This window comes from Sceloporus undulatus, chromosome 3, assembly GCF_019175285.1.
Source record: "Sceloporus undulatus isolate JIND9_A2432 ecotype Alabama chromosome 3, SceUnd_v1.1, whole genome shotgun sequence".
Lineage (NCBI taxonomy): Eukaryota > Metazoa > Chordata > Lepidosauria > Squamata > Phrynosomatidae > Sceloporus > Sceloporus undulatus.
Genome location: NC_056524.1, coordinates 3,858,174 through 3,881,684, shown reverse-complemented (window position 1 = coordinate 3,881,684; position 23,511 = coordinate 3,858,174). Strand labels below are relative to the sequence as shown.

General features: G+C 43.0%; 3 protein-coding genes across 3 annotated transcripts in view; 2 read left to right on the top strand and 1 right to left on the bottom strand.

Annotated features, from left to right (window-relative positions):
- The window catches only part of LIPT2 (lipoyl(octanoyl) transferase 2), a 350,867-nt gene that overhangs the window by 65,464 nt on the left and 261,892 nt on the right, over positions 1-23,511 (top strand). The gene's annotated exons all lie outside the window — the stretch shown is intronic.
- LOC121926147 (zinc finger protein 239-like) lies at positions 5,921-8,511 on the top strand. Its single transcript, XM_042458852.1, has 3 exons — positions 5,921-5,999; positions 6,783-6,903; positions 7,593-8,511. The coding sequence occupies exons 1-3, from the start codon at positions 5,931-5,933 to the stop codon at positions 8,258-8,260; spliced, it is 858 nt and encodes a 285-aa protein (XP_042314786.1). The 5' UTR covers positions 5,921-5,930; the 3' UTR covers positions 8,261-8,511.
- The window catches only part of LOC121925070 (sialidase-3-like), a 13,172-nt gene continuing 6,313 nt past the window's right edge, over positions 16,653-23,511 (bottom strand). The window contains exons 2-3 of the mRNA XM_042456813.1: positions 21,944-22,174; positions 16,653-17,630 (exon numbers count right to left, since the gene is read on the bottom strand). Of these exons, the coding sequence (XP_042312747.1) occupies positions 16,653-17,630; positions 21,944-22,150 (1,185 nt within the window). The 5' untranslated portion in view covers positions 22,151-22,174. The remainder of the gene's footprint in view (positions 17,631-21,943; positions 22,175-23,511) is intronic.

The window sequence follows — 23,511 nt, the reverse complement described above, 5'->3', positions numbered from 1 at the left end:
AGGCAGCAGATCTGTGCTGCAAACCCAGCCCCATCTGATGTACTCCTAAGTCCCAAAGAGTTCAGGAGCATCGTATTAGCTTTTGGGCAGAGGTTCCTTGCTGGCAAGGATCAAACATCTTAAATTGTATTTGTTTCTTTGAGGTCACAGCATAGCTGGTTCCATTTTGCACAAAACTATTTCTATGGGTTGAATATTGTTGTTGTTGGTGGATTTAGAAGTGATTGTTATCAGGTTGTTGTTCTCAGCTGAATTCTAGGGTTTTATATAGAACATGGTTTGGTCTTTTACATTTTGCTTGATTTCCTTTTCATGAAGTAGAACACCTTTTAAACTTTTGCTTGAATGTTTGTCTTAAGGCCAGTTGATTTGTCTCTTTTTGGTCTCTTTAATCAAAAGAACTGTTGTGGCCTCAATTTCTTTTGGAAGATTAGCTACAAGCCATGTCCACATTTTCTCATGAATGTATGGCTGAATTGGTGGGTTGTTGGTGGTGTCTTTTAACTTGTTTGGAGGCAACTCTCTGGTTTGAATGTAAAAGGTGACAGTTTCATTTCAAATCTCCCTTTTTTCCCAGGACAATTTTAAAAACCTCATGTACTTTCCAAGTTTACAATTTTCTTCTTTCTTGATATCCAGCCTGTCATTATAAATATAGCAAATGGTTTCAGCAGGAATCAGGCTCATCAACATTTATTTATTGTCGCCTAGTTAGATAGCTTTTACTCTTGTGTTTATCAACTTTTCAAAGTTCTTATTTTCCTTTTGTTGCTTCTTCTCTTTTTTCTTTCCATTTTAAATTCTAGATTTTACTGCAACAGTCTTTGTCAAATATCCAAATTTCTTTTTCTTATTATCTTCCTCTTCTGCCTGCCATATTCTTAAAACTTGTAGTAACCAAGAAGTTTTGCAATGTCTTTGGGAAGGCACAGGCAACTTTTAAGATCTAATTTAAACTTTACTTTGTTTTAAATGGATATGTATTCAAATTTAGGGCAGTTCTTTAGACCCCAAAGACACTGGGCATTTAAACATCATGAAAAACCAATGCCAATCTTTCTAAAATTTGTCTAACGCATACACACAAAGACAATTTCCAATTTCCACAATTTAAACAGTCTCAGTTTTTCCAAACAACAATTTTCTACTTCAAATTTCTACTTTTGGATTTCTTGGCCTCTGTCTAACCACTTCTGAAAAACTCAAAGCTGCTCTCAGTCCAGAAACCTCTTCTCTTCTCCTCGACTCCTGTCCCCTTTCTTGATTTGCACCTCCCTCCACAGAATCTTCCCTTTCTTCTCCTGGTCTCTTTCTTTGTTCCACCACCTTGGTCAAATCAATCTGCCAAACTTCCTGACACAAAAACTCCAACTCTTCCCGTTTCAGATCAAGTCCGAAGCCCCTTTTGAAACACTCTTCAAAATGATCAACCATACATTCCAAAGGCGTGGGAACTCTAGCTCTTCCTTCCTCAGCCATCCTCACAACTGAAACAACAAAAACCCTGTGCTCTCCACCAACACCAAGCACCTAACTACTTAACAGACAAAACACAAAAGTGATAAGGTTTGCCACCACACAAAAGGAATAAAACACCTCACTGATTCCACACTTTAGCAATCAGCATACATCAGGAACCACAACGAATACCTGCACTTTTACAACAGGTAGACACCACAATCTACCTCCTCCCCGTTCCCAGTTCCTTTTCTACTTTACTTTACTAGGGACCCCATAGTTTCTGAGTTTTTGCAGAGAGACTCCCTGGGAAAGAGCTCTGCTTCTGGCTCAGCAAACTAGGAAACGACGCCTTTTTTCCTCTTCGCACCCAACTGGGCCGGACAAGGTCCCTACAGTGCACTACTATTTCTCTTAAACGTCCCCTTTTTATACTTCACCTGATCCTGAAGAGGGGAATCTCCTCCCCCCCCCCCCCCCCCCCCACCCCTCAGCTCCTGAGTGGTCCCCAAATGGCTGGACTCTGCTTCCCTCCTCCAGGCAAATCCAATCAAGGTGTTGGATGCGTGCTAGAGCTTCGATGAGGATCCACCCGGAGGCAGAGAACAGGGGTAGCCTCCTGGAGGGAGATAACTCTCCCACTCTTGTCAATCCCTGCTTGCCTTCGATGATTCCTGGTCAGAGAACCAAATGAAATAGAAAAGTCTCAATTCTATAATAAAAACACAGGAACTCTTAGGAACCTGGGCTTTCTCTCACAAAGCCACAGGTCTTGATGAAGCAGGATGACAGAGGACCCAGCAGTCTGAGAATTCAATTTGTTTTCCAGTTGTCGACAAAGGGAAAACGTCCTTGGTAGAATCTCTGTTCTAAAAAATCCAAGACCCCGAACATTACAAAATGGCCTAATTTTATAGTCAATGACACAAAGGAGCTTCTTCATCACATCTTATTGGCTAATTACAGTTCAAACATATAACTTTCATGCAATCAGAACAAAGATACATGCATACATTATGGCTTGCATTCCATTCATTCCCCCCCCCCTGCCTTGGCCCCTTAGCCTTCAATAGAGGAGCCTCGCAGCCTCCTTATCTTGAATTATGTCTGTTTGCTGGTGCCAGTTTCCTACCAGGTCAAGATGGTCTCTCTCTTCTTTGCTCTAGATTTCCAGGCCTCACTCTAAAAACTATTTCCTTCCTGACCGTGGTGACTCCATCTTCTTATAGCTTTCTATTATAGCAGAAAAATTTATTTTTCCTTCTCCTCTGCGCTCTTAACCCACTTTAAGTTAAAACTTTCAGCTGTTAATAATGGGCAGAGATTAGGTTAGTTAGCCTCTCCCCTTTCACTATTCACGGATAGTTTCAGTTTGGATGACTGTCCAGAGCTTTATTTAAGGTGTTAAAGAAGGAAAAATAGACAGCAAAAAGAGAAAACAACATATTGTTTAGCACCGCCAGGGCTAACGTTCTCTTTGCAGTGTAAACCTCAGTTACTGTGTGTCTGTCCTAGTTAGGATATCTGTGCCTGGAAAAGCCTTTGCTGACAAAGTAAAGTGTTGTAACCAGTGTTGCCAACAAGCCTCGAAGATAATCCCCGGAATGTTTTACCAAAATCCCCTCCATTCTGCTCCGAGAGGTGAGCTGGTATGCCTTCTTCAGGAGCTCGTCCCGGGCGACTGACCGCTGTGGGTAAATGTCCAGCTCCCCTGTGCCAAGGGGAGACTTCGGCTGGCACACAATTCGATGTTTGATGTGTTTCCTCTGGTTTAAAACAGCCTCCGCCGCCTTGTAGAGAGAGCATTTTACCCCCAGCCGGGAAAAACACGACCGAACCGACGCCGAGCCCAACCAGAAGTCCTGTTTTGTTTTATTTTTAAATAAACCATACTAAACAATCTCCGCCCAAGAACCAGACCAGAGAAACAAAAGGAGGAGGTGATCATAGCCAACGGAGGGAAAGGAGGCCTGAAGCCTTTCTGTGTTGAAACACAACAGATAAGCCTTGTTTGACCTCAGCTGCAAGGCAGTTCCAAGGAAGGGCCCTCAATTGACCAATGGCTATGTTATTTGGGGGATTCTGGGTGCTATAGTACAGAAGAGTAATTTTTCAATGGTCACTTCAACAAATACCACTCTTGGGTCCAAAACACACTGCAGAAGTAATCCAGTTTGAGAGTGCTTTAACTGCCTTGGCTCAGTGCTAGGGAATCCTGGGTATTGTAGTTTATTATGGCCCCACCAGAGCTCTCTGTTTTCATATCTCACCTACCTACAAATCCCAGGATCCCATAGCATTGAGTCCTAGCAATTAAAGTAATGCCAAACTGGATTATTTCAACAGTGCGGATGCAACCCTAACACCAGTGGCTGAATATCACTATTTTGTGAATGTTGGATGTTGCTGTACTTTGCTATAAGGCCAAGAAGAGCCAGCATGGTTTAGTGGTTTGAATGTGGGATTATGGCTCATAAGACCAGGGTTCGATTCTCTGCTCAGGGAAGAAACCCATTGGCTGACTTTGGGCAAGTCATCCTCTCTCAGTCTCAGGGGATGTCAATGGCAACCCCCTCTGAACAAACCTTGCTAAGGAAATCCTGTCACAGGTTTGTTGTGTTTGGGAGAGCAGTGTGGTGTGTGTCGTGGTTGGAGTGCTGGACTAGTCCTCTGGGAGATCAGGGTTCATTTCCCCATGAAGCCACAGAAATCCACTGGCTGGGCTTGGGCAAGTCACACTCTCTCGGCCTGAGAAGGCAATGGCAAACCCCTCTGAACAAGTCTACATTTGTACATCCTACATTTCAAGCTTCTGTCCAGGAGGCATCTAAAAATGCCCTCCCTTTGGAGCATGACTAAGAAGCATGACTTTATATTCATATTAAGTGTTTGTAGCTTAAGTTTTATATCCTGTGTTTTTTAGTCCAACATGTTTCTTGAATCTCCCATATTTTGCGATGTCTTGTGGTCCTTTGTCCTTAGGCAACCAGGCTTCCTCCTTTTCCTGGACACATCCTCCATGTCAACCTTCTGTCCAGAAGGAATTTCAGAATGCCCTCCATTTGGACCATCACTAAGAAGTATGAATTTCCATTTACATCAAGTGTTTCTAGCTTTCCTTTGGTCATGACCTACATTATTTCTTGGATGCCCAACGTTTTGCGGTGAGGACAACCACTGGTCCCCTTGTCCAGCAAGACTTTGAAGCCTATCTTGGAATAATCCCCGAGGTGGGTCAGCCTGAGCCCCAAGAGGAAGAAGAAGCCATGATGCTCCTTTGGGCTTCCAAATAAGCTAGTGCAAGTGAGCCAAGGGAGAGGGAGCCAGGGGTCAGTCTCTCAGCCCCAGGCCACCCCCCAAAGTCTCCAGATTTGCCCTCCTCCTCCTCATTGGCACACAACTCAAAACCCACAAAACACACAGAGCCCCATTCATTTCTCCAGATGCCCCACGAAGGAGCGCAAGGGCCTTGGAAAGGCCACACTTTCTGCTGGGCCTCCTCTTTGGAGAGCCATGATGAGGCACCTTTGCACTCGCTCCCACGCAAGACCTCCAGATCCCATCCCCATTTTGAGAAAGACCCTCTAAGGAGGCAAGGAAGTCAACTCCCTTCTTTGTCCCCAAGCGACCAAGAAGACTCTCCAAGGATGGTCTGGGGAAGTGCAAAGGAACTGGGAAAGGGGCCCATGGGACATTATGGACCTTTGTTTAAAATTTAGATGTTTATTAGAGAAGGTAAGGAAAGGAAATGAACATGGATGTCATTTATGGTAAATGTCATACATCAGTCATCTGTTGGGAGGGGTGAAAGCATGGAATGCTGGGAGTGAGTGTTTGAGTGTTTGAACGGAATTTGACTGTTGGCCAGTTAGGAATAACGGTTCCTTCTGGTTTTCTTGGTGGTGAAGGGAAGGTGGGTGCCCAGAGTCAGCTGGGGAGAAGAAGGATGGGGAAGAGCCCCCTTTTGGAGTCAATGCTGGGGGTCTGAGGGATCTTCCATAGGGAGGGAGCCTTGGGGGTGAAAGCAAGGAAGCCCCCTTCTCTCCCCCCAAGAGACATGGGGCTTCTGTGGCTGCAAGGCCTCATCTGCCCCTTGGGAGTCTTGAAAAGAGATAGTCATGGCTCTTGGGAAGGGGTCTCTGTGTGAACACAGAGGGCTCTTTCAGGGCAAAAGAAGCCCAGCTTTCATGAGTAAATCCACCTGCAGTGTGTACTTTGTCTTGTCCTGTCGTCTTCCATTTTACTGAGTGTCATAATCTTTTCCAAGGAGTTCTGTCATGTGTCCAAAGTAGAACAGCTTCAATTTGGTTATTTTGTCTTGTGTGGAAAATTCAGGCTTGATTTTCCCTCAGCACCTTTGAATTTATTTTATTATTTATTTATTTTTTTGGTAGTCCATGAAAGACTGTATAAATATGTGGAGATGTAAAACCCCTCCATTTGTTCTTTTTGCAGAAGTACATCTCTCCAAGATGGCCCCCAAAAGAAGGAATAAAGGCAAAGCTCTTGAGGAAACCACGGAAGGAGTTACCTTGAAGAAGGTGAACATTGACTCTCTCCTTTGCAATACAGCCATCAGGAGGGGTCTCCGCATAGCATCCCCAATGGTTGATACCAAGAGCAAAAGGATTTCTCCTCCTTCGGAGGTCATCCTCCATCCTTCATTGGGTCAATTGACCCCTGCTTCCGGCCATCTTGTCTTTGCTTCTGCTCCCAGGGAATCAGGGCCAGGGCTGGTGCTTCCTGCCAATGATGGTCCCTCAGGGTCTTCCTCAGAGTTTTTCGGGAAGACCTTGTCTATGCCTATGTTAGCACTAAACCCAGGGATATGAGCCAGGGTTGGTCCACCATTTTGGGGGTGGGAGGCACCTGACTCAGGCAGCTGGTTTTCAGGAATCGTGAAAGGCAGCAATTCCTAATGACTTCATTTGTGGGGATCTCTGACTTACGTGCTAAAAGTATTTGACCATAGACGTTGGGGCTCCAAAACCACTGCCGATTTGGGTGAGCCCTAGATTTCTACTGGTTGGTAGTGTAGATTGTGAATACCCACATCGTACAATTTCCACATGCTAAACAAAATCTCCCGTCATGTGAGAAATCTAGTTCATCAGGAATCCAGGTTTAACATTCAGTTTTTTGTGATGCACTATTCTTCAACATTTGCTGAGTTCAGGAAAAGAGATATTCAATAATGATTAAATACTGAGACATGCCACACTCCACCTGTATTCTATGGGGATCAAATAATATTTGGGATGCACCATGTGTTTTCCTCCCCTTTTGGTTAGACCTATCTGGATGAGGGCTTCTTTGTGTTGCAGGTTACTTTTAAAGATGTGGCGGTGTACTTCACCCAAGAAGAATGGCAACTGCTGGACCCGAGGCAGAGAGCATTGTATGAGGTGGTGATGATGGAGAACTATGGGAATGTGTCCTCCTTGGGTAAGGAACCTGAATCCATGGCCCTTCCTATGCAGTCTTAGCATCCTTCCTTTCATAAGGCACTGTCATAGCACTAGGATTCTAATTTGATTGTCATATCAACATCTTGGGGAATCTTGTGATTTGTGGTCTAGTGAGGCACTAAAGCTCTCTAGCTGAGGATTATAAATATCTCTTCTTCAATCTTTGATGTGGATTCATTTCTATATTTATTGTCCTTTCTATATTACCAAATGCGACTGAAAGTGTCTCTCTCTTGCCCCATACTCTCTCTGTGAGAGTATGTGAAAAATAGAATGGCAGGTGAAATGCTGTGAGGAGCGCAGGGCAGGAGCAACGTGAACATAGTCTAGCTCTGTTCGGAGCGGAAGGGAACTGGGAAAGTCCATAAAAGAGCCAGAAGAGCTGCCTTGAGTATTGTTAGGCAGCCACAAACCTGAAAAAGTTTAACAACTGGTTCAAGCAAACTGGTGCGAACAAGCTCAAGTCCTTATTTTCAGACATTTTGAGGGGTTTCATTTTGCAATTATGACTGATATAAAGAAAATGACACAAAGGGGATACAGAAACCCCTTCATCTCTTATGTTTCTTGTCCTAGTTGAGATTCCTTAGCTCCATGGTAGATTCCAGGGCCCCCTCTTCTCTTAATGCTAAAATCAGTCTTATCTGCCTTTGTATTTCTTTTTAGAAGAACTTGAGTCACACCTGAGAATTGACACTGGAGAGAAACCTTACAGATGCTACCAGTGTGGGAAAGGCTTTGCTTGCAAGTCAAGCCTTGTGTTCCATCAGAGAAGCCACACAGGGGAGAAACCTTTCAGATGCCAGCAGTGTGGGAAAGGCTTTGCTTGGAAGTATGGCCTTGTGGTCCATCAGAGAAGCCACACAGGGGAGAAACCTTACAGATGCCAGCAGTGTGGGAAAGGCTTTGCTTGCAAGTCAAGCCTTGTGTTCCATCAGAGAAGCCACACAGGGGAGAAACCTTTCAAATGCCAGCAGTGTGGGAAAGGCTTTGCTTGGAAGTATGGCCTTGTGCGTCATCAGAGAGGCCACACAGGAGAGAAACCTTACAGATGCCAGAAGTGTGGGAAAGGCTTTGCTCGGAAGTATGGCCTTGTGCGTCATCAGAGAGGCCACACAGGAGAGAAACCTTACAGATGCCAGAAGTGTGGGAAAGGCTTTGCTGGGAAGTATGGCCTTGTGCGTCATCAGAGAGGCCACACAGGAGAGAAACCTTACAGATGCCAGAAGTGTGGGAAAGGCTTTGCTCGGAAGTATGGCCTTGTGCGTCATCAGAGAGGCCACACAGGAGAGAAACCTTACAGATGTCAGCAGTGTGGGAAAGGCTTTGCTTGAAAATCATACCTTGTGGTCCATGAGGAAAGCCACACAGCAGAGAAATCATACAAATGCCAGGAGTGCGGCAAGTCTTTTACTTCCGTTGCCAGCCTAACAAATCACCATAGGATTCATACAGGAGAGAAGCCATAGAAATGCAAGTGCTGTAGGAAATTTCTGCTCAGTATTCACACCTTTTGAGGCATTATAAAATCCGCACAAGAGAGAAAGTGTGGAAATGAGGAGCTGAAAATGCTTTTTTTTTTTGGTGAGGCAGCCTTCATAACTCTTTACTGTGTTTTGTTCAGCTTTAGTACAGTTTTTCTGCTACAAAGTGTTTGGTTTTAAAGTATATTTCCCTTACTGGAACATTAAATAAACCTTTGAATTATGTAGAGCATTCTGTATTCTTCATTGTCTATCAAGAATCTGTGAAAGATAACATCAATTATGGAGCATCAATATTAGTATCAATGAGGTGCTTTTAGAGTTCAAAAATGGAAGTTAGATTTCCATATCTCACAGGAACAACAAGATTGATGTTAAAAAAAATAATTTAAGAACCCAGGGTTGAAATGCTTCTTCTGTATTATTCTGCAAGGTAGTACTGTACAAGACTTCATTTTTTCTACATAGAATTCAAGCTGAAACGTTAATTTAACATTGGATAAATATTTAATTAGTTACTTTAACATTGTTAATCTCACTGCAAAGAGAAACATCACCACGCAATGAAGCATGTAACACAGTTCAAAAATCTTGAAATCTATTAGTTTCACTCAATAATCAATTTTGGGGTGTTTTGGAAATCAAGAACCATGTCAAAAAGTAGAAAGGTATATTCTGACACTAACCTATTCCTATATAAGCCAGTATTATATTTTATATGCTAAATGTAAGTTCTCATTGAAACATTTCTAGGAGGAGGGAACAAGCATAAAACATTTTTTAACATCCCTAGCTTACTGTCCTGCCGAATGCTGTTTTCAACTCGTTTTTGGCACCATAAAGAGTTCCTCCTTACTAACTTGCTCCAGTCACAGTCTACCACAAGTTTACGTTTGCACAACACTACACTTAAATCATGACCTTGTACTGGAAGGGAATAACTATATCTTTAAAACTTTTATCAAGGGAAACATTTATAAACAAAAGATTGTGCCTCATTCACCTGTCAGTCTTAACACTAAGAGATTTGCCACTGTAAAAACCACATTGACATTCCTCTGTTTTCACTGTACAACTTCAAAGGTCAAATGCAGGCTAATGAAATGTTACTAAAGGAATGAATGGCAGTTTATTGCAAATCTTGCACCATTTAAAACTGATAACCACGAAAACACAATTATAATAAGCAGAATGCCTGCACTTTACTAGTTAGCTACTTTGTCAAGTATTTGGTCCATTTTTCTACTGGCTATATACACCCATCTCTCTAAAATAATTTGTGTTCCAGCTTTGTATTTTCCTTCCAAGGTTATTTATTTAATCGCTGGACCAATTGTTTTTTCCAGAACAGACAGGATGGAGGTGATAAATCAATCTTAAAAAGACAAATAGTAAGACACAAAAAATATAAGCAAACATCCAGGATCATGATCCCAAAAAATGAATTCAGTTTTCCAGTGCAATGGTTAAGAAAGTGAGCAGATCAGAAATGGAACAGTATTGCTGTTTGCAAAGGAAAATTGACATATAAGGTTTAAAAACACTTGAAAGGGTAAATCTTAATCCATAAACCTGTCTTTTATCATGTAAATATAATCTAAGTTTAAATAAAAACTTTTGGGTAGGGTGGGTTCATCCTTCCTAAGTCAGAGTTTTGTACAAAAGGATAGCATTTCTTAAACAGACTTTTCTTGACTAGCTTTCATAGCTGAAAACCTATTCCCAGAAGAGCATCTAAGGTGCTGACTTCAAGCTGGGGTCAGGGAGTTATCATGTATAAACATACATTTATACCTTTTAGAATTATATCTGTCCATCCTGGCCATCAAAGGAAATGGAGGAACTATTAGGCCAAACTTGTGCTAATTTACTTGGAAGTAGGTCCTACTGAATGGGCTGATGATCAGCCCCGAAAATGTATTACATTTGTATTATTAAAATATGGTCAGCCCTCCGGTCTCCAGAGTTGTTTCCAATCCTCAAGCCACTATCTCACACTGGAATGCAGCAGCAGCAAAAAACAAGCTGGTTCCATCTTGTATATGACATCCGTTCAGATATTTAAATATAGCTATTGTGTCACCTATCAGTTTTCTCTTCTCCCTTCTACATTTTCCCAGTTCCTTCAGTTCTGGATCTTTGATCACGTTGGTTGTACCTCTTTCGAGATGTTTCAGCTTATCAATATCCTTCTTAAACTGTGGTGTCAACAACTGGACACAGTAGAACAAAGTGGCACTACTATTTTGCTCCGTGGGGACACTATACTTTAAAACTCACCCAGGAGCTGAAGAAATTACTGCTTGTAACTATTAAATCTTTTCAACCAGTCATGCTCTTTAAGTTCTTGTATCTCCTGGAATTCTTGACCTTTGGAAAGGCTATATTTAATAACTCCTTGTCTCACCCTTTTTTCGTTTTGGCTATCTAAACTACTACTGGGTAATAACTTCTGGATTGGCTAAGAACGTGCACATGAACCTTCCTTCATTTTCTTGTATTATCTATGCATGACCTGGATTGGAGTGACATCCTTGTAGCTGCTTCTGTCAAGAGAATCTGTCACTTTGGGCATTTGTTGCTCAGAGGCATAGGACAACCAGCAGGATTGTGGCATCCTCCTCTTGTATCCAAAGCCCTTTGCCCAGTAATGCCACTGGGCTCCACTGACCAATATGCAAATACTGTATATTGTAAATAAAGTATGACAAAGGCGGCATCTGCATTAATGAGGTTTGACACTGCTTTAACTGCCATGGCTCAGTGCTCTGAATTTGGATTTGTAGTTTGTTGTGGCACCAGAGATCAGTGAAACAACAAAACTACAAATCAAAGACTCCTATAGCATTGAGCTATGGCAGTTCTTTTCATAGCACTGAGCTGTGGCAATTAAAGCAGTGCATCTACACTGCATTATTTCTGCAGTGTAGGTGCAGCCAAAGCTTGCTAAGACTGAGGGAAAAACAAACTAGGAGAACCTACAACAGTTTGCTTTTGCCTGAGTTTAATAGGAAAGATTTCTGCCCCTCATCTCCCTCTGCTAAGTTGAGTGCAAAGTTCGAACTTTGAACCCAGTTTGCTGCAACTGAGATAAGGACAGAGGGGGAAAGTGGGAGGAGGAGAGAGAAACTGGGACATTTTAAAAACAGCTGAAAAAGTGGGACAGCGGAGGATTAACTGGGACTGTCGCTGCCAAATAGGGCAATCCCTCCCTTCCTCTCAATCCCTCCCTTCCTCCTCCCAAAGCTCCCACTGAACAATGCAAAAAAATACAGATCAAAATACAGTAGTACCATAAGCATGACAACGCATTATCTACTTGTGCGCCGTGGCCCAGCAGTTGAGTATCAATGTGCACAATTATATTAGCTGTTAAAATTAGCAAGGTGTTCAAGTGGATGTGTGCATGTTAACAATAACACAGCTGGTAATAAATAAAAAGGGCCTGGGAGAGTGGGAAATCTTCCTCTGAATTAATAGTGCAAAAGGCTAAATTTAATTCAAAAACACCTGAAGCACCTTCTTCCTCTTTTCTGCTTTCACTGTTTATTCCCTCCTATCTTGACCCTGCATTTGAAAACTTAGACAATTCTTTAAATCGGGGGTAAAAATCATACAGCTCTGCCTCCCAGATGGTGTTGGACTGCAACTCCCAGCATTCCTCACTATTGGCTCTGCCAGGTAGGACTGCTGGGACTTACAGTGCAAAGGCATCTGGAGGACATCTGGAGACACAGAAGGAGGAAAAGCCTTTTCTCAGGAAACTCCTGATTAAGATATGGTCTTCACCGCTGCGCAGTGTGGTGGTGTAATGCCATCGCATAGCCCAAATTACTCAATGCCTCCAGACGTTGTATATCTCCTTATCTGTTTACAAACATATTTAGTGAGCCACATAAACTGTTCCTAGGCATCATAGGTCTGCTTTATGTGCCTTCAAGTCACCCCATTAATTATTTCTGCAGTCTAGATGTGGTCTCTGTTTCCCTATCCTTCCCAAAGCTTTGGGAACTTGGAGTCCTGCATGCAATACATGTGCTCTATGACTGCTCTTTGAAAACGTTGTTGTTGTGTCCCTCCAAATCATTTCCAGTTATTGGTGATCCTAAGGCAAACCTATCATGGAGTTTTCTTGGCAAGTTTCTTCGGAGGTGGTTTGCCATTGCCTTCCTCTGAGGCTGAGAGAGTGTGACTTCCCTGAAATGATCCAGTGCAGTTCCATGGCCAAGGGGGGATTTGAACCCTGGTCTCCAGAGTTGCAGGTCAACACTTGGACTACATGGTTTGATTGGAACTAGAGAGGGGAAAATGCTGTTATTAGTAGTTCAGAAAAATACATATGTTTAAAGGCTATGAACAGATATCTGATTAAGAATTCCCCTGCTCAGATTCACTTGACTGGTCTTTATAGCTGAAAGCTTATTGCTTTGCCAGCAGATTGTGTAAAGCGGACTAACAAAGATGCAAAGATCTTTTATTTCTGCCAGCCACACGATGGCACACTTTCCTTAGACTTTTTACTAGTGTTGTCGACAACCACATATTTTCCCACTGTGTGAACAATTCCTGCCTGGGTTGCCATAATCTAGGGAAGCCAGAAACCCGTAAGGTCAGTGCATATAGTGGACTACACTGTAGAGGGAAGTATGGAAATGGGAGACGGTTGTGCTACCTTGGGTTAACAATAATACAGTGTTAATTGCCTCCAAAGTGTCTCCTGTTTCGAACAGCATAAATAGACATGGCAATAGACCTTTCGTTGCAAAAATGCTGCTGCTCAGTGCCAGGTCAGTGAATGATAAAACAACTGTCATTTGGGACTTGATCATAGAAATCATAGAACCATAGACTTGGAAGAGATCTCCAAGAACCCTCCAGTCCGACCCCTTTCTGCCATGCAAGAACCCACAATCAAAGCACCCCTGACAAATGGCCTCCAGCCTCATCTTAAAAGCCTCCAAAGAAAGAGACTCCGCCACCCTCTGAGGGAGTGTCTTCCACTGTCAAAAAGCTCTGACTGTCAAGAAGGTCTTTCTAATCTTTAGGGCAGTGGTTCCCAACCTTCCTAATGCCGCGACCCTTTAATACAGTTCCTCATGTTGTTGTTGGGGCGTAGAAAGACGCGCTGTGTCCACCACAGCCACCTGCAGAGTTGAACCACGTCGACAGGACACCAGGAGAAGGAATCCGAAGAGATGTCTGCAAAGGTATTCAGGCCAAGAAGGAAAATATTCCTTCACCACAGCAAACGGCCTTGAGCTCCTGGAAATAAGTTACTTTGCCAACCAACCAACCATAACAACAAACCGAGAGGCAGTTACTCTAACATCAACTGTCATAACTGGCACTCTCTCTGACATCATCAACATTCCATAATGCAAGTGTCAGCTGTCAACTACCACTGGAACGGTAATAGGTTCCACTACAGCTCTATCTTGTGGTCACCTACATGTAATTCCCTAACATTCCCCTCCAAATGACATGTGGTGTGTCCTATGTGTCATTTACACTTATCCTTTACTAAATGTGAGCTTAATCACTGAAACCTAACTTAATAATAATAATAATAATAATAATAATAATAATAATAATAATAAATTTCCCGCCCCTCCCTGAGCATTTATGTATATTTGGTTACAACTAGACATCCATGTCAAGGGACTACCTTTACCTTTTTATATTGATATAGTATAATCCATGAGTCAAAGTAAACACAACAAGAAAAGGATGGAATACAATGATGCAAAGTAAGACAAAATTATCATACATAGAAAATGTTAATTGTATTTTATTTGTACTCAGTAAAGATGATTTACACACACAAAAATTAAGATCTACTCGTTCATACTACATAATACATAACACCACCATAAATACATTGAACCTTGATAAGTTCTGATATTAATACATTTACATATTTGTTTGTCAAATCTCATTCTTATCTCCGATCATAATACTATGTATAAACATAGCTGAATCAGTAGTATCCCTTAATTTTGTATCTTAAAACACTATTAATCTCTAAACAGAGGAAGAACTGAAGGCAATCTTTGATTATTGCAGCCACAAAAGGAGCCGTTGAATGAGATAAATCTTTTTTACTTTTGTTACTGACCCATTTTCTCAGCCATTTCAGTATAAATTCAGATTCGTTAATTTTCTCAGACCTTTGATTTTTAACTTATTTGCTTATTTCATCTCATTCAACGACGTGAATTCGCATTGCTGAACCAGGAGTCACTCCGGATCTGAGCTGCAAAAAGCCCTGTGTGATAAACACCTGTTAATGAAATGAGCTTTTCTGGCTTTCTTTTGTCTAACAACACTCTCAAAACCAACAACAAAACAGTTCTGAGACACGGCAGACCTTTCAAAGTTTTTGATGATGATATATATTTAGGTATTATTATCGAAAACCCTTTAAGGCCTACAGCGCTGGAGTATTTGAATCTGCTAAAAGATCTTTCAGCTCCGGACCCCATAGCGATGTACCAGCTGAACCCAAATCTTATAGACCCTGAATAAGTGTGTGTGTGTGTGTGTGTGTGTGTGTGTGTGTGAGTGAGTGGTTGTGAAAGAGAGAAGGAAAGACTGTATGGGGGAACAGTGTGTGTGAAAGAAAAAGTTTGTGTGTGTGTGAGAGAGAGAGAGGAGAGAAGGGAAGACTGTGCATAAGGAATAGTGAGTGAGAAAGAAAACGTGAGTGTGTGTGTGAGAGAGACAGAAGACTGGGGAACAGTGTGTGAAAGAGAAAATTGTGTGTGTGCATGTAAGAGAGAGATAAAAAGGAAAGACTGAGGAGTTTATCACACCGGGGCTAAGTTTGGCATTAATGAGACATTAAAGCGCATTTAAAGCATCTCACACATAAAGTGAAAATGGCAAGTTATCACATGCACTTAAGCAAATAAATTGATATTCTGTGCTGACTGTGTGCCGTAATAAATATGCATTCATTAATTCGTTCATTCATAAAGCGATATTGAAAATGCATTGTCACTGGAAAGTAAAAAGATGTGCATTAATGCTTCTTTGTGACCACTTTAATGGCGGGCTTTGTGCAACGTTGTGTGAAATCGTTTTGTGTAATTATGCAATTTTGTTCAGGATATTCATGGGATAAACTCCTTCGTGTGATAAACTCCTGAGAGAGAGAAAAGGAAAGACTGAGGATGAGGAACAGTGTGTGTGAAAGAGAAAATGTGTGTGTGACAGAGAGAGGAGAGAGAAAACAAGTGTGCAGTGTGGGGTGTGTGTGTTAAGGGGAGACAGTAGGTCTGTGGGGGGGAAGAATGTGTGCAAAAGAAGTCTTGTGTGGATGTGTGTATTACAGATTTGCCAGACTTAAAACTGGAGAGGGCTTCTGTACCTGGAATGGTAGTGAAGAAAGGGGAACTTCAGCAGGGGTTGGTTGTCACACAGCCAGATAGCAAGCGACACTGCTGAAATGCTCTTTTCTACACAAGCACTAAAGGGACAGGCGCTCTCTCCAGACCCATGGCCTTGTGACTAAGGGGGAATACGGGATTTACTGCTTCAAACTGGCCCAGCAGTTCGGACATTTTTAGTCCCTTCAGCCAGGGATTTTCCAGGGCAAATGGCAACCCTATCCCCAGTTTTTACTCAGACACCCCTATTTGTGAGAGAGAGTGAGAAAAAGAGTCTGTGTGCATGTGATAAAGAGAGTGTGCACGAATGCTGGTGTATAAATGAGAGTGTGAGGGACTGGGTATATGAAAGAAAGGGATGGTCTCTTCCACTTTGGCCACCATCAACCTTGGCTGCTAGTATGAGCCCCAGCAAGATAGAAGTCAAATTTCTGGACCAAAATAGTTCCCCCATCTTTGTTGTAATATCTCCGTGTGGCTATACAGACCACCCCTATAATGGCCGGATTGAAGTGGTGCCATAGCCACCACCACGTGACGCAGTGATGCCCCTTTGGTACTACACAGTTTGGATGCAGCACCAGAGGTGCGTCATCATGGCATGTGCCGTGTGGACTTGTGCCTGCCAAAATGGCGTCCTGGTGGCAGGGTCACAGCATCCAGCATGCAGACACTGCACCGTGGCTCCACTCACAGGCTGGCACTTTCCACCAGTCTGTACATCAAATCAAACTGGTGACTTGACCAATATGCTGTGAAGAGGAAAATGAGCATTCCCTTCCTTTGCAAAAACTGGATGCTAAATATCCTTGTGCTTAATTTGGGGGAGGCTGCAACTCTGGGGGAGATGCAGCTCAAACCCGGCCTCCCCGCAGGAGCTCAGCCTCGGTGAAGAGCTGGAAGGCAATTTCTTCATAGGAATGGGCTGCCCCACATTCAAACAAGCAACCGAATAGCAGGGACTTCCCTTCCATACACACAGCCAGGTCCGAATATCCGCTGGGCCCTTCGTTCAGCACCCAAGGAGCATTCCAGGAACCCTTCTCCAAGGGAGACATATTCAAGTAGATGCCCAGGTCCACACGTCTGTGGCTGCTTGTGGGGTGGGAGAACATCAGCCATGGCTTCTTCTTCTTGTAGGAGGCTGAGGAGGAACGGACGCCGGGCTCCACCGTCGGCGAAAAACTCACCACGCTGCCCTGGCAGCCATTTGGAGGCTCACATAACTCTTTGGAGAGAAAGGATTCATCAAAGAGTTCTCCATCATCTGTGCTGAAGGCTTCGGCTCGGTACTTGTCAGGGCTGCGGGAGTTACAGTATAACACCGGACTATTATCCTGGCTGGTCAGTTCGGCAACTTGGCACTCAGATGTCCGAAAGGCCTTGAGAAGCCGGCCCTGGGTCCAATTCCGTCCGCCGTCGTCGCTGTAGAAGATGAAAGAATGTGGTTTCGTCCAACAGTTGAGCGGATACCCAAAACAACGCTTGTGGATATAGTAGGTATAAGCCGGAACCACCAGCCGCCCAGAGCTCAACTGGATGCCATGGCCAGGTCCAACGGCGAAGGTGGCCCATTTTCTCAAGTTACCCGTGATGGCCTTCTCGGTCAGGTCAGTGGTTTGGCTCCATGTCCGGCCACCATCTTGGCTCGAGACATAACACAACCTGGCAGCGTTTTTCCCTTTACTGATCTGTTGATACTCCGTAACTTCGGTCTGGACGCAAATAAAGAACAGGAAAATGGTGCGACTGTTCCTCTCGTACAGTGGGCAAGGGTTCATGGTGCGGTGTCCGGGCAATGTGGCTATTGTCAGAGATTCCTGTGGACCCCACTAGAAGAAAAGGATTGCATGGTTAACTGATAGGTTTGTCTCTTTGTAGACATATCTACTCTGCACACACCAACATACAGCATCACAAGTTGTTATTCTTATTTTATTCATTTATATATCACCTTTCTCCCAATAATGCGACTCAAGGCAGCTAACAACATTTTACAGGTGAAAAACACTACAAAAGGTTATATAAAAAATACAGAATATACAGTCAGCCCTCCATTTTCGTGGGGGATCCGTTCCAGACCCATCCGTGGAAATGGAGAATCACAGATATTAAAGCCCCATAGGCTTGAATGGGGCACATGCCTGTGAGTGTGTGCAGGGCATGCGTCGCAGGGGTGCGCCCCACTGAAATTAACGGAGGTCACCCCGCTGTGAATATTGAAGACTGCGAATCTCAAGTCCGCAACAACAGAGGGGTGACCATACAATGACACTATAATATATTAAAATAGTTAAAATATTAAAATGCATGAAAACAATAAAACATTATAAATTTAAAAACTATACAGTGGGCCCTGTACATTTGCTGGACTTAGAGGCACAGGACCCCCATGAATGTGGAAAATCTGCAAATATAAAACCAATACTCTTTTTTTACCTAAGATAACACCTCTCTATGAATCTATAGGTCCTCCACCACAACTTTTAACCAGAAGTCAATGACCACCAGAAGTCATGCTGGGGGACCTAGAGATTCCTAGAACTCAGTTCCTGCCACAGAGAGGAGAAGTAGCTGGGTGGCCATTTTGAATGATGAGTGTTTGAATTTTTTTAAAACCCTTAGAAGAGTGTGCTTGTTGCTGAGGGGTGGAGCTTCTGTGAGTCACATCTGTGAGTCACTGGGGGCGGAGTTAGCAGACTAGCTCTATATAACTCCTCCCAGAGCCTTTCCAGAGAAGTTCCTGCTACAGAGAGGAGGAGGAGAGAAGTAGCTGGGCGGCCATTTTGAGTGGTGACTGTTGGAATTTTTTTAAAACTCTAGAGAAAGTGTGCTTGTTGCTGAGCAGGTGGAGCTTCAGTGTTTGAATTTTTTTTAAAACTCTGGGAGGGCTGCAGAAGGGCCATCCAATCCAACCCCATTCTGCCATGTTGGGACTCTCAATCAAAGCATCCCCGACAGATGTCCATCCTGCCTCTATTTAAAAACCTCCAAGGAAGGAGACAATCCAAGGGAGTGTGTTCCACTGTCAAACAGCCCTTACTGTCAGGAAGTTCCTCTGAATGTTGAGGTGGAATCTTTTTTCCTGAGCACGGCAACCTCACCACTCTTCTCCAGCACCACATATCCAATGAACTGATTTTCTTCCCATCCTCTCTCTTAACTGTCCAGCTCTCACATCCATATATGGTAATAGGGAATACAACGGCTTGTATGATTCTAACTTTTGTGCTCAGTTGTGTATCTTTGCACGCGTGCGCGCATACACACACAGAAAAGGGACTCAAAATCCAGAACATTTTTAAGTTGTTGCAATTTTTTAAAAAGTCCTAGCTAATGTTGTGTACCATTTTGGGTGAATCTTTCAAGATGCAGGGAAGCATAAATGGCATGTTTTACTTGTGCATGCATTGCAAGAAATACAAGAAATGAACAGAAAACCTGGCCATACCCCTAACCCTGACATAACATATATTGGAATAGTCATTGGAAATAATAATAATAATAATAATAATAATAATAATAATAATCCCACATCTGACAGGGAGACTCACAGGACTGTAAAGTCGGAAGGCACCACACACATCATGTAATCCAGTGGTTTCCAAACTTTGGTCCTCCTGGTGTTTTGGACTTCATTTCCCAGAAGCCCTCACCATCACGGCCAGCAGTGAGAAATCCTAGGAACTGAAGTCCAAAACATCTGGAGGAGCAAAGTTTGGGAATCACTGATCTAGTCCAGCCCTCTAGAGCCTCAAGCATTCTTGATAATATCCATCCTCTCTTTAAAAACCAAAGGAAAGACTGTCAAACTGTGGTCTCTTCCAACTCTACAATTCTATGATTCTGTGATTCTATGAACCTGCCAAGACAGTCTGTTCTTTTGTTAAACAGCTCTTACCATCAGAAAGTCCTTCCCAATGTTTCAGTGCAAGGTGTTTTTCTTTATTTTAGATCCATGTTTCAAGTGGTCAGGAATCTTTTATGGCCAGGCCAAGAGAGGAAACACCACACCACTCAACATCCTGCTGCGAACAACTTGTCTGGCACTTTGGAAATAAAATTGCTCAAATCCACTCTGACTTGGATGCTATAATTAATACAGATCCAGTGGATGTAACTTTGGCTGCTGGTTGTCTAGTGACAATGGAGACTTTTCAGTTTGTGCAACCTGGGGATGTGGACGGGATTCTTGGAGACGTGAGAGCCACCATATGTAGGTCAGATCCTTGCCCTTCCTGGCTTATTAAAACAAAGCTAGAGGCAGACTGGCTGAGTGGGTAGAGGGAATGGTTAATGCCTGGTCTAAACCAGGTTAATGGGGAATAGTTAATGCCTCACCTAAAAAAGGCAGAATTCCAGCTTGCGTGAAGGGGGTTGTTCTAAAACCATTACTAAAGAAGCTATCCTTGAATCCAACCATTCTGGCAAGGTTCAGGAGCATGTAGTGGCCTCCAAGCTCCAGGGGTTTCTGGATGAGAAGGATTAGCTAGATCTAATACAGTCTGGTTATGGGACAGAGGTGGCTTTGGTTGCCTTGTGGATGACCTATGCTGGAAGCTAGATATAGGGAGTATATCCCTGTTGGTTCTGCTGGACCTCTTGGCATCTTTTGATACCAATGACTATGGTATCCTTCTGGGTTGCCTTGCTGGGATGGGACTTGGGGGCATTGTTTTACAGTGGTTCCATTTCTTCCTGGAAGAGCAACAGTGATGCTGGGAGATTCCTCTTCAACCCCTTGGCCAGTGACCATTTAACATATACATGAAACCACTGGAAGAGGTTGTCTGGAGTTTTGGATGCGGTGCCACCTATATGCAGCTGACACTGAACTGTACTAGTTCTTTCCACCTCAATCCAAGGAGGTTACCCTGGCTGTAAACCAGTGCCTGGCATCAGTAATGGACTGGATAAGGACAAACAAAATGAAGCTTAATCCAGACAAGATGGAAGTGCTCCTGGTCCATCAGAAGGCAGATTAGGAAATAGGGATTCAGCCTGTGCTGGATGGGGTTCCAGTACTTGTGAAGATGCAGATTTGTAAACACAGGTTTGGAGGTTGGTTGTGCTCCTGGATTCAACTCTGAGTCTGGAAACTCAGGTTTCAGTGGTGGCCAAGAGAATATTTGCCCAGTTAAAGCTTGTGCACCACCTGTGCCTTTTCTTTGAGACATCTGATCTAGCCACAGTGACACATGTCTAAGGGGTTTATCACATGGGGGAAATTGCATGCAAAAACGGGGGGGGGGGGGTGTCAAATCACAAAAGGGGGTTGATTTTCACACAACGTTGCTGTTAAAGTGGTGCTAACCTGAATGGAAAGTAGACGGAAAGCAGACAAAAGCTGCCCCTTTTCACTTTCAGAAAATCTTGAAAGTAAAAAAGGAGTGGCTTTTGTCTACTTTCCATTCAGGTTAACACTATAGCAACGGCGTGTGTGAAAATCAATCTGCTTTTGCAGGTTTTTTCCAGCTTTTACATGTTGTTTTTGCACGGGAATTCCTCCGTGTGATAAACTCCTTAGTTACGTCCCGGCTGGATTACTGTAACACACTCAACATGGGGCTGCCTTTGAAAAATGTTAGGAAACTTTAATTGGTGCAAAGAGCTGCAGCCAGATTGCTAACTGGGGATGATTCCAGCGAACACACAACTCTCTTGTTGCAACAGGTTCACTGGTTATCAGTTCATTTCCAGACACAATTGAAAGTTCTGGATTTCAACTAGAAAGCCCTATATGACTCAGGTCCAGGTTATTTGAAGGACTGTATTGTCTCTTACAAACCACTCTGTGCTTTGAGATCTGCAGCTAGGGATTCCCTAATCTTTCTCCTGCAACTCACACAATCCAACCTTTTGGAAACTAAAACAATTTTTCCAAGCTCTGAATCCACCCTGATGTCTTGTTTACTTCGAGCAGAGACCAAGCTCTAGCACCATGGTTCCCAAACTTTGGTCATCCAGATATTTTGGACCACAGCTCCCAGAACTCCTGGCTGTGAATCCTGGGAACTGAAGTGCAAAACATCTGGAGGACCAACGTTTCGGGACCAGTGCTTTAGCATAAGAACGTTCCTGCTTGAAATGCAGGAAGGCCGAATAAAACAAAACTAAAAGGAAGAACAGGACTCTCCGATGTTACCTGGACAGATGCTCCTTCCTTTTGCCCTCGACGCATCACTAAAAACCTGGCATCTTCATCTCTGGGTGATGAACGCTCTTCTGCAAAGGCCAGGAAAGCAGATTCAAATGGCAGGTACAGCAATGCTGGGATGCGGTAGGTAAGTCCCTCCGGTGCTCCTTGACGGAAAAGAACCACCTTCCCAAAGCCAACTGGACGCTCCGCCATGTTTTCTAGGAGAGCAAGAATATTCTAGAAGGCCAAAACAAAACACAAAGAGGATCCAGTGATGCAATGCAGGAATAAATATCTAGCCACCATACAACTGAATGGGAATAGTTACTAATAAATTAACCCTAAACATATGAAGATGTACCTATTTACCCAGTAATCATAAAATACAAGCTAACTATATCAACATTCACACAATTTGAGAATTATTTAGTATTTTAGTATATAATTTAGCATTATTAAGTCAAAAACAACCCTACAAATACCATGAAAGTCAATATTAACGCAAAGTAATATCACATAACATTACAGCATCACAGTACTTGTACTCTAGTGAGCCCACAGTCTTACAGAGTAATAATATCAATCAATAATATCAGTCAATAATATTAACAGTCTTTTGAAACATTGCATTTTTTAATACTGCATATCTCTTTTTAAATTTTGTTAGCCACTTTGAGTCCCTGTACTGGGAGGAAGGCGGAATATAAAGAAATGAAATAATAATAATAATAATAATAATAATAATAATAATAATACTTGTAATAAGGTTTTATTCATTCTATTTGCATTCTCGTTACACCCCAGTGGGTCCTTTTGTTTGTGGGTATATGTGTGTGTGTTTTTTTATGGGAATATGTGAAGTCGAAGGCTTTCATGGCCGGCATCCATAGTTTTTTGTGGGTTTTTCAGGCTATGTGGCCATGTTCTTGAAGAGTTTCTTCCTGACATTTCGCCAGCATCTGTGGCTGGCATCTTCAGAGAATCTTCACAGATGCTGGCGAAACATCAGGAAGAAACTCTTCTAGAACATGGCCACGTAGCCCAAAAAACCCACAAAAAACTATTTATGGGAATAGTTACTGAGTAATATAATATTGCTCTGATAGATTGGCACTGTGTAAATATGGCAAATGTGGTGAGTGTGAGGGCTAATTTGTGCTCTTTCTGGACTTGTACTGAGCCACACTGTCCAGCTTCTTCATCTTCAGCCAAAAATCACACTATATCCTCCAACATTTCTCATGTGACATCTGGGACACATGCAGCCAAGCAACATTGTGTGGTGAAGATGGCAAATGTTATTAATGAAGGAAAACACACAAGGTAGGAGAAGCTGCAGCTGTTTGCTTTTGCCTGAGTCAGCTGGGAAGGGTGAGATTCCACTCCTCCTCTCCTCTTCCTCCTGCTGAGTTAATGGGGTGAAGACAACTTTTGCATTTAGAACTCAGTTTGCAGCAGTGTAGTAATCTGGGACGCATGTGGATGATAAGGCAAATTGGGAGAAAATGGAAAGCCAGTATAAGACACCAGTATGGAAATATCAGAGCCAAGATGCTGTAGTAGTGGTTTGAGCC

Excerpts from the sequence above, each read along its gene's own strand:
- LOC121926147 (XM_042458852.1), top strand. The coding sequence starts at position 5,931 with ATGGCCCCCAAAAGAAGGAATAAAGGCAAAGCTCTTGAGGAAACCACG. Across the intron at positions 6,000-6,782 it reads AAGGAGTTACCTTGAAGAAG|GTTACTTTTAAAGATGTGGC; the intron begins GTGAACATTGAC and ends TTTGTGTTGCAG. Across the intron at positions 6,904-7,592 it reads TGGGAATGTGTCCTCCTTGG|AAGAACTTGAGTCACACCTG; the intron begins GTAAGGAACCTG and ends ATTTCTTTTTAG.